Source organism: Ciona robusta, chromosome 8, assembly GCF_009617815.1.
Source record: "Ciona robusta chromosome 8, ASM961781v2".
Lineage (NCBI taxonomy): Eukaryota > Metazoa > Chordata > Ascidiacea > Phlebobranchia > Cionidae > Ciona > Ciona robusta.
In genome coordinates, this window is record NC_143242.1 from 1,690,173 (window position 1) to 1,704,188 (window position 14,016).

The window sequence follows — 14,016 nt, forward strand, 5'->3', positions numbered from 1 at the left end:
AGTTTTTGTAAAGTTAAAGTGTCAAGGTAGAGTATTTCATTTTGAGCAAGTTGTGTTAATAAATGTCTTTTGCAGTATGTTCAGTAGGTACTGGTTATTGTGCAAACCTTTTACAACCAATTTCTTGTATTATAATAACTTAACCTGTTTAATTGATCACATTGATTTAGTTATAAAATCTACCAACCATACTGGCACAGTTTGTTTTGTGTCTGCTTTGATTACCTTTATTTTTTTATGGGAAACATCAAAGTAAAAATAACTGTAGTAAGTTTTGAAGAAAAATAGGTCCACAGTTAAATAATTGCTTCAGCCATATAGGTGCACACGGTTTACCAGGAACAAAAAATAAATATCGCAGGTACAAAAAACAAACTAAGAGGCTAAAATAAGCGACAAAACAACAGAATGTGCTTGCTACCAATTAATTAGAACTAAAACCATCAAACCTGAAAACATATTTCCGAATCTTTGGATCAATATTAGGTTCGCAAAAAGTGTTGATAATATATTTAGCACTTCTTGCTTTTTGTATTGTAGCAATTGCATAGTGTTGGGTTTTAGTATTCAGTTTGTTTTGGTATTGGCTTCAAGTAAACATGGAATGGTTTTTGGTAAAAAATGGAGTATTTACATGCATTTTCTTTACACCACTGGAAGCTTTTGGTTTAGAAAACACAGAGAAAGGGGCACCAGTAGTAGTGAAATGGCTGTAGAGCCTGGAAGAACAGCAAGATTAAGAACTTTTAAACTAGAAAGATAACAAGGTGCAAAATTAAGCATCTTGAAGAAATATTTCAGTAAAATCGCATTCAGTAGTAAATATGCCATCTTAAATAAAATTGCACAGCGTTGAAAGAGAAGCTGCCCAAAGCTTTTTGTAAATAGTCTAAAAATCATAAAAAAGTTATATGAAAATCGTGACAACAGGAGATACATATACGTTAAATTCATACAAATTATATGAACTTAGGTATAAGAGTTAAAATAAATTGACCCTTTATAAAATTCTACCTAAAATACAAATGAGCAATTATTACGCTTCATATGTTGGATATGTGACTTGCTGAATTGGGGTAAACACATATAAGGGAGTTAAAACCGGAATTTGTAGTAAAAATATTTTTTTGAGGAACTAAGAGCAAGCTATGGAAGATTGCATCAGGATCACACTTGTGTTGCTTCCACCGGAGGATGAGGAACGGATGCTGGATGCTGATCTTGGAGCAATAGATGTAGGCTCGGATGAGAGGATTATATCATCTGTGAAAAAGGCAAATATATAATTTATTTCTTTATTCATAATGTGGTAGAAAATGCAGCAACATTGTAAGAAGTTCTCTTAGAATATTTTTTCCAAGTATTGTGTTCAACTTACTCTCAGGCTCAATTTCATCATTCTCATTATCCAAAGATATGGTTTCCACAATTTCTTTGCTTGCTACCACATTAGGGGTTTCTCCACCAACATGAAATTGAACTTTGTTTGCAAGTTCGTATTTGGCGTCCACATAAGCTTGGAACACTTGTGTCTGAAAGAAAGCAAAATATATACACATTATGTAATCTTGTTTCTAAATTTGAAAAAGAGATCACAAGAAATATTAGTTGATAATTGCCAATTGGTCAATTAAACCTGTTTTAAATTTGTTCTCATTTTGGCAACTGTATTTTTGGTAAACACATTGAAGAAAGAGTTTCCAAAGCAAAAATAGAAAAAACTTCATTTTAAATTATTCACCTAAACACACAAACACTTAAACACACAAACATGAGAATTCCCAAGCCATAAGCAATGCTAAAATATTTCACAAATCAACACACCAGTTCGTGGTTTGTATTCTCTGCATCAGCACTTGGATTCAGTGGGGATTGTGTTAATGCAGAGATAGTTCTATCAACAACAGAATGTGCCAAGTACTTAGGGAAGGCAGGAAAAGACAGAATGCAGTTGAGCAAGCACTTGGTTGTGCATGATACCTCCTGGGTAGTATAGAAAAGTTATTTGTACCAGGTAGTAATTTTCAATATTTAGGGTGAATTGGTCAAAACTGTGTGCACATTTACATTTTTTTGTTTTCAAACAATAATCTAGGAACTCGTTGCATCTAATAAATACTAACAACAGGTCGAGGATAAAACATTCAACAAGAGAGTGAAATGAATTGAGAAAACATTATAACTGAATTGCCAAAGTTGATATATTTATTAAACATAGACCAAGAACGGCAAAAATGTAACCATTAAATAATAAAGATTCCTAAATCTGCATCATTTTATTGAGGGTGGTGGGCAAACTCTGACCTAACTTCTATCCCCATGAACACCTCGTGGTGGAACCTCATCTATATTGAATAAAATTTACAAAACAACTCACTGGTTCCAGAGCCTTGAGAGCGCTCTCAAAGTTCATCACTATATCGTCAAATGTTGCATCTTCATTGATTTTCACCAACTCCAACATCTTCATCTTGCTCCTCTGCGTGATCACCGGCTCCGCAAGATGCTCCACCCACGACCACATGAGGGCAGACAAGACAAACGCATCACAATTGTTTGAAACTGTCGCCCACGCATCGATTCGGTTGTTTATTTCAATCTGATGCGTGTAAACCTAGAATATTTATCCTCGGTCAAACTTTGTTTCATAAAGTTTTCTCACAGCTGTATAAACTGTAACGCGCCAACTTTGATCCAAATATCAGATATGAAGCCCAATGGTGAGCCACTGTTTTAATTGTTAATATGTATAAAAAAATGGTTAACCATAGACAACTAACTTTGGGCAAAAGTAATACAATTGCACAACCAAAGGAAATCACATGAAAAAAACATAATATTTTGTAATGGGGTAACTGTATTCAATCTCTGTGCTGTAAACACACACACACTTACTCTCTCCCATAGAAACTCATCATCTGTTAGTTTATAAGCAAAAGCTTTTGCCACAGAGATAGGTCCTTTATTGGATCCTTTCTCTTTATTCTTCACATCTGCATCGTTAAAACTGCTAAAACGACTTGTCAAAAACTCCGGTGACTTTTTCGCTTCTTGCGGAAGATCACTCATGCTCTTCGTTGAGTTTATCCTTGGGATGGGTGGATGTAGATCACTACCGAGCAAATCTGCATCCGTTTCAGTTAAGGACTCTTCTGGAAGGATTGGAGGTTCAGACTCTTTTATGACATCACTATTGTTCCCACTGCTGTCGGATTTGCTGTCGTCTTCTTGAGTTTGTTCATTCATTTTATTGAAGAGATCAATATTTCGTTCAGCTCTGTTAATACCAGTGCTTTATTTATAAAACATCTTTTATCTTATTCTATTGATATCTTATCTACTTTGGAGTTGTATCATCTTGGATCTAGGGGTTATGAGGGACCAAAATCATCTACATTAAGTATCCTAGCTTTCAACGCAATTAGACCTCACTCTTACAAGGAATATACTTCAATACAGCAAAAAATCCGTTTTTATTTTTAAACTATTTGCTCTTACAGTTCCCTAATAAAAATATTTTAATTTATTGTTATAAACAATATAGAACCTACTATAAAAATTATTTATTGTACAGAAAACTGTATAAATTAGTTACCTGTACATTAAAGGGGTTCTTCTACCACTGTGGGAAGCTTTGGAAGAAGCTGATAAGTCTCTGGCTTCTTTCGAATTTGTATCTTTTAAATGAGAACAGTAATTTATTATAGCTTAAAATTTGTTACCAAACCCCAGCATAAATCCCAAATGGAATAAAAGGTGTTAGATGATTGTTTATACACAGCAGAAGTACAAGGTTTCTTATAGATGACCAAATGTTTATTTCAACGCAGACAAAAAAATGCTTCATCATTATAAACCAAATATTAACATTAATCCTTGGTACAACGAGAAATATAATAATATAAAAAGAATAAACATCAACCCACCGTTCATTTGTTGCGTCCAACTCACTTTAGAAGCGATTGAATTAGAAAGTTTATCTCGATTTACATCATCCTGGTATATAAGATATCTTATGTAGAAACTTGGATGTTTATGTCAAATTCATATTTATATTAAACATTTCAAGAATAATGTAACACTAACAGTATACAATTAGGTAAAGCGCGTAGCAGCGTATTAAGTATACCATTAATGCCAATAAAGCAGAATATTTAAAACATTTATCTAGGAGAACGCTGATCTTCTGGAACAACAAATTTAACCTTCATTCGGATAAAACAACATTTCAGCTGCAATGCAACCTTGAATTGTTTATAAACAAAGTTTTGTAAACCACTAATTTTTGTGCAGGAAAATCAGTTTCCCCTAAAAATGCATATAATGGCAGGTAGCATAGCATAATAGGCAGCAGTCCGTTCAAATCTTGTTTGAAATAACTGGTATAACAATTTTAGAATTTTAGTATAAACCTCATTTTCGGTGTCAGAGAATGAGGGTCCTTCATCCTCCTTGATGTCGATTATTTCATCCAGATTATCATCCTCATCTATTTAATCATATCCCATTGATGGTTAAAGTAGAATAAAAAATACCAAACTATAGAACCACAAGTAGCATATGTAGGGAAGTTATAATTGGACATGCGATATTGAAATACAACACCCATGTAACTATGTTATAACTTTTCTTCATCATGCCAGGATAGGTAAATAACATTTTTATTCATAAATTTGGGTGGGTGAAGTATTAATATAAATTATGCTATTAAAACGACACTTACAATTTATTCCTATGCTACAAGACAACAATAGATCTAAAACATTTTTTAAATTTTGATTACAAGGAAACAAATATTGCCATGCAGATTTTTACATGCAAAGAATTATGTGTTCAGGCATGTGCAAGTTAACCTGTGAAATATAGTAGCATAAAATATTTTTGTAATAGTCTAAATTTGTTATTATAAATAAAAAATTAAGGTAGGATATTTAACAAACAGCTTTAGTAAAGAGTTTGGCCAAATTGGTTCAGGTGTTTATAAAGGTTAAAAATTTTACCTAAAAGTTTAAAAAAATATTCTTTTCTAAATTTTAACAATTTAAAGATTGAATAACACATACTGAGGCCCTCTTAAACTTTGAACTTGATATAATAATAGCCCGATCCCTACAATCTCAATTGCCAACTTGAAACCACTTCAGAACATTTTCTATGTAAATATAATCAATCACGTTTAATTGTTAACCCTATGCTTTTGTTTAGGACTGAGTACAGAAATACGGAAAATAATTCGTTTTAAACAAACTTACCTTTTCGGTCAGCATTAAAGCAAATACCATTATCTTCTTCTACATTATCATCTAATTCTGTTTCCTGTGGTGCTTGAGTAATATCCTGGCAAGCTGCCTCTGTGGCAACTTCCATCTCTTCCATTGGTGCAGCTGGAGGTGAAGATACCACCATTGTTGACACAACCACTGAATGAGGCTCGTCTGCAGTCCCAACAAGGTCAAGGACATCACTAGAGAGCTCTTGAACCAACTCATTCGAAGTTTCCATGCTCTCTTCGCTGCATTGGAAGAATGTTTGAAAAAGTTCATCTCCCTTGCTTTCTTCGTTGGCGTACAAGTCATTGTAGGAAAGCATGTTTACTTGCTTAGGCTTCACAGTAACTTGTGAAGTGCCCGCAAATCGAATATTCTGCTTCACTTCAGCTTTAGCCTTTCCAATTTGCTCGTTGAACACCTTAATCATATTTGAGTTATTTGTTGTGAAATTCAGTTCAAGAACATCGGGTTCTCCACTTGCTGTTGGTTCTGCTTCAATTCCAAGAGTTTCATTTGCAGCAGTTTGTTTATCCTTCACAGTAATTTCTTTTTCTTCAGATTCTAAGTCATGCATTAAACAATCAACTACGCTACACAACACACTTCATGCTTTGCTTTACATTAAAATCATAGAATAAAAGAAAACAAGCCAATTAATTACAGTGATTAGACATCGCGCTTAATCAGTATAGCCTTGTAAGAGCAGGCATGCAGATTTTATACAGATTGTTAAAACAAAACTTACCTTTTGACTTTTCCGCCACATCATTATCAGCACTTTCTTCAGTGACAGGCAACCTTGATTTTGCGCTGTTACGTAAACTTTTTGACGGCAAGCCAGTTGGTAGAATTGTGTCTGATCTACCAGCTGATAACCTCGGTTTACGAACTGATGGTTGACCTTCTATTTCAGCAAGTATTGTAGATTCGATGGCAGCCATTTTATTGATGCTGATGATCAAACTATTCACTCCTCGCTCATTGAGGTTGGTGGAGGGCTGGATGGGAGGTTTAGGATCACTCTGTTCGGATGTTGGAGCAGTTTCATCCAGATCAATATTTGCATCTTCATCAATGTCTAAGTTGATGGATGCGAAGCTTGATTCGTTCAACGAGTGGTTGTTGTTGATGTTACAGCTTGTTAAGGAATCGTTCATTTCCTCTTGCTCCGATGAATGGATTCCAGATTCCTCAGAGGAGTAAATGACTCCCTCTGTAAGGTTAATACCTCCGGAGCACGATCCTTGTCTCACCAACATTACTTTTGGCTCGGAAGATTCATCAGACACATCATCATCATCTTCATGATGACTTTTCGCCGAAAGTGCTCGGTTTCTGCTCGCGACGAGGATTGGAGTCGGAGGTTTTGACGTTGCAGATGCTACATGTCTCTTCTTCTTCCACTCCTGCTCATCGGATGTATTTGCGAAGATCTCATCCTCTGTTTGTTCAATACTTGGATCACCAGCTGACTGGGGGCGAGCCACTGCTTCTGATGTGCTGTTGGTTCTTGCACTGCTGCGTCGTGAAACACGAGGTGACAACACCGCATCTACATCGGTTGGTGACTTACTAAGAGGGACCTGGTAAAACAAATTCTTAAATCAAACAAAGCAATTTCTTGATTGACAAGGTATAAAGAATGCTACTTGTAGGTTTCGTTATATAACATATATTTAGGTATTACGAAACTGATCCTGGAAACCATTTTTTATAATTTTATGGCATCGTTCAATGCATGAATCAAAAAATAAATCAGTAAGGTATTTAATTATGGCAAGACAATTTATTGGGGTTGTTTTCTTCTTCTATGTGATAAATTTCATTTTTTAGTTATTTATTGTAAGCAACTTAAAACAACAGCAAACTAAACGTCACTCAGATACACAGTATATGAACATGATGTATAATATTTTCCACACATATTCTTATATGACAACTTACACAGTCAATAAATCAATGGATTACAAATCACTACTAACTTGCTTTTCTTCTTTTGTTGCTGTTTCTGCCATATTTTCATTAACAAAGGCACCTGGTATTGTTTCCTTTATTTCAGCTACTGTGTTACATCTGTACAGTAATTTATAACAGACTTAGATGCATGACATGGAAAATTATAAATGCTATCACAAAAACTATATCATATGTTTTTATTTTTAATATATTTATAGCTATTTTTATCATCAAGGAAAAATAACATGTATCCTAATTAAACAACAATTTATTAAAATAATATTTTCATCACCATTTCGGGATGTCTGTTCCTATCCCAAACAGATATAACAAAACGCATCTATTTAAGTAAGGTATTGTTGCAATACATGGGAAAATATTACAACGTGGCACAAATTAAAAACATTAACAAAGAGTGAAAAATATTTTGACAACATCAGAAATAAAAGAAGTCGTTTTGTTAGGGTGTGGTACAGACAGGGTGGGACAAGTCCGAGAATGAATGGTTTGCCATGAAGTGAATGAATCTTTGCTGGGTTAGGTTTCACTTTTTGCTCAGTTTAAAACAATATGAATCTAAATTGAGAAGCTCAAGAAAAAAGAAGTGACGCAGTTGATTGACTTTCAACATATGTCAGCCATGTATTGAACCTTCTCGTTTAATAACAAATAACCTTTAATAGGTAACAGGTCAACCATAAAAACCAAGGCAACGCAAGCGCAACACTTAATCAAGGTTGGGCCTACCAAATCCCAAATCTTGTGTTTTGGTAAAACATGTGCATTTACTGAAATATATATCTGCAGCAAAAGGGGGATTTATATTGCTGGTTTGTCCAGAGGAATTATTTATACGTGAATTACCCCCCTTTTTTATCCCTGGTGACCTAGCGTAGTATTAGATTTATAAACAAAAGATATCATTTTATTCTTTCTGTATAACCAAGATTACTTAATTCCACTACAAACTAACCTCCTTATCTGAGCGTCATCTTTTACAGCGTCTTCTTCTGTTACATTGTCTTCCACTGAGTCTCCAGCAACAGCAATCTGACTCAGTCTCAAACACACAGTGTGTACAAGCTTAGGAGTGTGTTTTAATTCACGAGACTCAAACCCATGTAGCAGATGGTGCTGTCGAGTCAGGAATTGCTTCAGAGTTAAGCGCTTCGAGTGTGGAACAACCTACAAGAAAAATAACAGTTACATAGGTACTGGTGGTAATATTAGCAGAAAAAATGTGTTGTGAATTTAGGATTTCTTAGTCTTACCTGAGGAAAAACAATTCTCAGTGGTCTAAGAAACTGTGCGAACTCATGAATACAAGCGATTTGCCCCCTCGTTTGAATAGAGTTGCTTCGATTTTTTCGAACCCTTAAAATAGCTGCGTCTGGGTCCATACGGTGAGCAAACACAAGATAACAAGCGATCAATACACCTGGTGTGGAGGGTTAATCTTTTTTATGACCTTGTAAGCTGGTTTAATAATGTAAAAGTTCAAAATAAAATACTAAAAAGGTTTTTGTCCATAATTAACCCAAGTGTGTGTATTTCCATTGGTATGTGATGTTTCTCACCACATTTCCAGCAATGTGTTTCTTCAAAATATACAAATTCTTTGTATTTGTAGTTTAACACAAACATGACACTTGTGTTATACACAATTTATGAATGTTTTTTCACAAACTTTTTAAGCCTAGTTGTAATACTAACTTTTAAAGTGTCTATACTCTATACCTGTTCTGCCCAACCCAGCATGACAGTGCACAGCAACATTGCCTTCCTCCAAAGCAAAGCACATCACCTTAACCATGTCCAGGATAGTGTTTAGAGACGTCACTCCAAAATCTTTCCAACCAAAGTTGTAGAAAAATACTAAAAAAAAAGAATTAAAATATAGGTAAAAACAATTAACATAATTGAAAACCGATTTTTACAGGTTAGAAACCCATACAGTTATTTCAGATTTAAAAATAAATAAATGTAGATATGTATATATACAATATATTTTACATCATAATAGGACATGTAGGACAAAATCCTATATTTGTTTATTAAATGTGGCAAACTTTATTTCTGATTAATAGTTTTATATACACTAAGATTCCAATTAAAAAAAATCACTCTTCTCAGGGATGCACTATATTAAACCAAACCACTTTAAAACCGGTGTACATATAAACAGGAAGAAATTTCCACAAGTCAATTCTCTGTTTGATAGCATGTTATATAACGCTAGCAACAGCAACCAAAAAACAAACACTCATATCCTTATTACCAGCAAACAACAGAGGTGTCTGCTACTTACTATCGTTGTCCATAAAGAGCTGGGGTTTGTATGTAAACAGACTTTCTTTGTCTAAAGGTGGACCACAACTAGCATGTTCCCCAGGTCGCTGTAGGTTTATTATGGATGTAATGTTATGTCTGAGGAAAACAAATTTTTAATTGAATTGATACGACTAAAAGCTTGGATTTACCATAATTAATCTATGTACATGTTGTTATAAACTGGGGTTGGCAAACCTGATGAGCAATTATGAGAGAACCCAAAGGACAAAATTTATTATTCTGAAGAAAACATCTTGTTTTGCAAGCTTAAAATTGAAACATTGTTTATTCCTTGGGCTACATAATCCAGAGTAAGAATTACATATTACATATTAGGTGGTTTTAAATCAGTATTTTTTAAAATTGTAATATTAAATAAAAAAACAGTAATACTGTAACATGAAAGTATTGATCTTATTCAGCTTGAGGCAGAAAATTAATTATGCCGCCACTCTTTTGCGAAGCATCCATAAATCTGTAGTCTTATTTGAACTGCCTTTAAAATCAATAAGAGACATGCTGGTACATTAAAAGGATTGCGCCATGAAAATATAATCAGTTTTAATGAGGTCCAACCTTTTGAATTGATCAATTATGTTGTATTTCTCTATAATTTGTGTCGAGGGCCGTGACATGGCAACTACGTTGTCCAAAACCCTGAACAAAGCAACACAAAGTAAATAAAAGGTTAACAATGAAACAATAGTTGCTTAACAAACCTGGTGATTATTTCTTTAATACGACATTCATTTGTTAGTTATTTGTAGCTATATTTAATGATTCATGTATTTTAGTAATCGATAATTAGGTGTTTAAATTATTACTGTACTAAAACACAAATGTTTGAATTGGGTTGATTGGCAAACATTAATGCATTAAATTACAACAACCAACACTCCACCTGAAAATACATATGTATATAAACACAATTATGGTTTTATTGTACTCTAACCAAGAAATAGTGTAGGAAAAATTAAACAAATCAACTATCCAAAAGATAAAGAAAATTCATTTCTCATACCAAGATGAGAAAACGCCTTTTATGGCTTGATCTGCATCACTCCATCTTGATGGATTTTCCCATTTACAGTTCTTCCCTCCACAAGCCATCGAACATTGCATTGGGCCGGGAAACACTTGTCGAATTCTTTCACCAAACCTGGTGTACTTTGCCTCCGCAACTCCTTAAAATAGAAACATTCGCTCAAAGTTTTGCTGATATCTTTGGGTATTATTTTATTGTATGTAAAAAGAAAAATTAAAATTGTCTGTTTCTGGAATAAAAAGCATGTACAGTACAGGGCAGTATATAATATGCAATGCAAGCAGTGGGTATTTTATTTGATGTTTCAACAGCACAAAACAAAATATTTGAGCTGCACACTGATACAGATTCAGAATTTAGACAACAAAATGACAGAAATACATACCACATATTAAACTAACACAGTGATAAAAAATGAAACTTAAATCGAATAGACGAATAGTTACATTTTTCATTACTCATGTATGTTACCATGGTGAGTTGTAACTATTGACAAAATAAGCAACTCATATATTCATGCACTTAACTACTTGTACCTTCTTCAAGCGACCCATTATTCACTCGGCGTTTTTCCATTTGTTGAATCTCCAGTGGTACTTAAACTCTGCTATCAGCTGTGATTACTACATGCCATGCCACAAACACCAGGCCACACAAACTAAGTTAAAAATGATACCAAGTGGACTTTCTAGTCTATAAAAGGGGGTAGAAATAATGATTGATTTCCGGTATTTCCAAAAATTGGCACAATGTAACACAAACACTAAGCAGCACGCTATTGTGAACATCACTGAACCATTAGCTTATGAGAAACGAGTCATGTGATTAGTTGGCTCAAACACAATAGACCAGGGGTTGTCATACAATTTCTTTTGTGACCGGCACCTCAGGTGATCCGGCATTCATAAAATGGTAATCCCCGAATAACAAAGGGGAGCAAACCCGAACACAATTATGAACCAAGGTCGGTAAATAAAGTCATAACATTGTTCTTGGTAACCATAACCATATTTCAAGTTAGATCTAAATTTGACCAAAATACATTTGTGTTTTGTTAAACTAATTATAACACAAGCACAATTTTAATTTAACAGCTGGCAGCAGTTTGTTATGTGGCTTCTTTAGACTCTGGGTTTGGATTGTCTTTTAAAAACTGTGAACAACTTTCAATCTCTGTATATTTATGATGTTAAAAACTTATATGTTTTTAGCAATGTTATTTAACCAATAACATGATTAGTAAGTGTCAATCCTGTTACCACCCTCATCTGCTGCATAAGCATTGCGCACCACCACATCTTGCACAGGACGGTCTTGGGCACTTGTTTCCACCATTCCCAAAAGATTTACCACCTTTATACCCCCGCTCACCCTTCCAAATATAGTATGCTTCATATCTAACCACTGGGTAGGAGCAAGGGTAATAAAAAACTGGCTGCCATTGGTGTTAGGGCCAGAATTTGCCATTGAAAGCACACCAGCACCTGTGTGTTTTAGTTCGCGACTAAATTCATCCTCAAACTGTCCCCCATAAATTGAGGAGCCTCCACGACCAGTTCCAGTTGGGTCACCTCCTTGTATCATAAAGTTTGTAATAATACGATGAAAAATTGTTTTATTGTAGTAGCCTCTCCTACACAGCTCAGCAAAATTTGCACATGTTTTGGGTGCATGATTCCAGTACAGTTCTATCTCAATCGTCCCTGCTGACGTTTCAAAAATAACATGCGAAGGTCGCCATGTTGAGGGAGGTATTCCTGACATATTACAGCAGTTTCTACTTATGAATCTGCATAAAATGCATTAACTAAATGCTACATAAATTAAATCACAGACGGCATGGCACGCAACTTAAATTTAGCCGCACAAGACGATGTGTATGGTGTATACTGTGTATACAGCACATCCCCACATTATCGTTGGGTGCTAGTGAAGAGTCTCCCCCCCCACCTTATTTGCTATTTAACCCCTAACCCCTATAACCACTAACCCCCTAACCATCAACACCCAACCCCCTAACCTAGGGGTTAGGGGTTAGAGGTTAGCAAATAAGGCGGGGGGGGAGATTCTTCACTAGCACCTAAAATTGAACTGTATAATTAATTGAATAAGTCTATTACATTTATTTTGAATTGAAGTTTTATAATGTATTGCGGAACTATAGCATGCTTAACTAGTACAAACCGAAAATCAAGTGATTACAAACCGACCAAAAAACTGTAAGTAGAGACTCGACGGCTGCATATTTTCCAAGACGATTACTACGAACGGCGTACGTCATATAATAAATAGGTATCCGCGTTTTGCGGCTCCCAGTTTTACAAACTCTCTAGCACCACCATGCGGTTTTGCGATTTTGGTCGTCATGTCATTCATCTTCTACTCGTATGTTGACCATCTAAAATATAGCCACTGTTCGTTATAATTGTTATAACATCTAATTCATCAGCATATTTTGGCTGCTAAAGGTCGATTAATCACCCACATGGGAAAGCAGAAAACAAAACAGTTAAATTAAACAAGAGTCACCATTTGTCTGGCGCCGTGGCATAGTGGTTAGCGCGCCTGCCTGTAACCAATAGGTAATGGGTTCAAGGCTCGACGCTGCTACTATTGTGGTCGTATGTGTCATTGGGCAAGACACTTAACGACAATACATTCATTCATTTACGATACAAATCAATATAGGCAGCCAAGCTCGACGCGATGGCAAAAGCAAAATCGTTATGAAAGGGAGCATCAAAACAACATACACTATAATCGATCAATAATAAAATATATTGAAGTTGGACCATTGCACAGATAGGTGCCATGCCGTAGATCGTGGAACATAACCACTTGCTTTGAACTTGACGAGTAGGCTAATTACTGCTGCAATATAACCACTTAATAATTAACTCAATAAAATATTAGTAGCCCTGCAAGTAGCATAATCCTTCAGTGCATATGTCTTTTTAGGTTAATTCTAATGTTTTATTTCATATTATAGTAGAAGGGAGGAAGACGGGACACTTTAGTACATACTGTTCAAATGTTCTGAGCGTTTTATACAATTAACAACGGTCTATGGGCGTCGTGAGGGTATGGTTTTATAATTATTGGAATGTTTTTTGTTTACTACGAAATCGGACGCGAAAATAGAACAAAAAGGTGTCCCGTCTTACCCCACCGTACTGTATATTATACTGAAAAATACATGCATACATTCTACAAGATGACATCAGACAAAATAATATTTAAAATCGAGATATAGGCCTACACCAGGTATACTTGGCAGCTGGCCGATATGTGTGGTATTTTAGAAGCATTACATCATGGAATGCTACATATTTGATGATGCGCCCAGCAAGAAACCGACGCCGTATCTTTAAATACGACATTATCTCTAACGAGATCGTCATTAATAATTCAAGA

The 14,016-nt window shown here is 35.0% G+C and overlaps 2 protein-coding genes across 3 annotated transcripts; both read right to left on the minus strand.

Moving 5' to 3' along the window:
- Nucleotides 1–200: 200 nt before the first annotated feature.
- LOC149732116 (uncharacterized) lies at nt 201–11,280 on the minus strand. 2 transcript variants are annotated; one of them, XM_089882214.1, is made up of 18 exons: nt 11,139–11,280; nt 10,579–10,741; nt 10,134–10,214; nt 9,535–9,653; nt 8,964–9,101; nt 8,498–8,664; nt 8,200–8,411; nt 7,253–7,343; nt 6,016–6,853; nt 5,253–5,831; nt 4,413–4,489; nt 3,927–3,996; nt 3,596–3,677; nt 2,896–3,277; nt 2,378–2,614; nt 1,825–1,983; nt 1,379–1,532; nt 201–1,263 (listed from the first exon to the last, which is right to left on the minus strand). In XM_089882214.1, the coding sequence occupies exons 1-18, from the start codon at nt 11,176–11,178 to the stop codon at nt 1,136–1,138; spliced, it is 3,717 nt and encodes a 1,238-aa protein (XP_089738340.1). In that variant the 5' UTR covers nt 11,179–11,280; the 3' UTR covers nt 201–1,135. The 2 variants fall into 2 exon arrangements, with proteins under 2 accessions (XP_089738340.1, XP_089738341.1); XM_089882215.1 differs by lacking the exon at nt 5,253–5,831.
- A 7-nt stretch (nt 11,281–11,287) lies between these two features.
- On the minus strand, nt 11,288–12,440 carry LOC149732117 (peptidyl-prolyl cis-trans isomerase-like 1). The gene has a single exon (XM_089882265.1). It carries the CDS (start codon nt 12,364–12,366, stop codon nt 11,839–11,841), a length of 528 nt encoding a protein of 175 aa, XP_089738391.1. The 5' UTR covers nt 12,367–12,440; the 3' UTR covers nt 11,288–11,838.
- Nucleotides 12,441–14,016: the final 1,576 nt, after the last annotated feature.

Excerpts from the sequence above, each read along its gene's own strand:
- LOC149732117 (XM_089882265.1), bottom strand. The coding sequence starts at position 12,366 with ATGTCAGGAATACCTCCCTCAACATGGCGACCTTCGCATGTTATTTTT.
- LOC149732116 (XM_089882214.1), bottom strand. The coding sequence starts at position 11,178 with ATGGAAAAACGCCGAGTGAATAATGGGTCGCTTGAAGAAG. Across the intron at positions 7,344-8,199 it reads GATGACGCTCAGATAAGGAG|ATGTAACACAGTAGCTGAAA; the intron begins GTTAGTTTGTAG and ends ATTACTGTACAG. Across the intron at positions 3,678-3,926 it reads TTGGACGCAACAAATGAACG|ATACAAATTCGAAAGAAGCC; the intron begins GTGGGTTGATGT and ends CTCATTTAAAAG.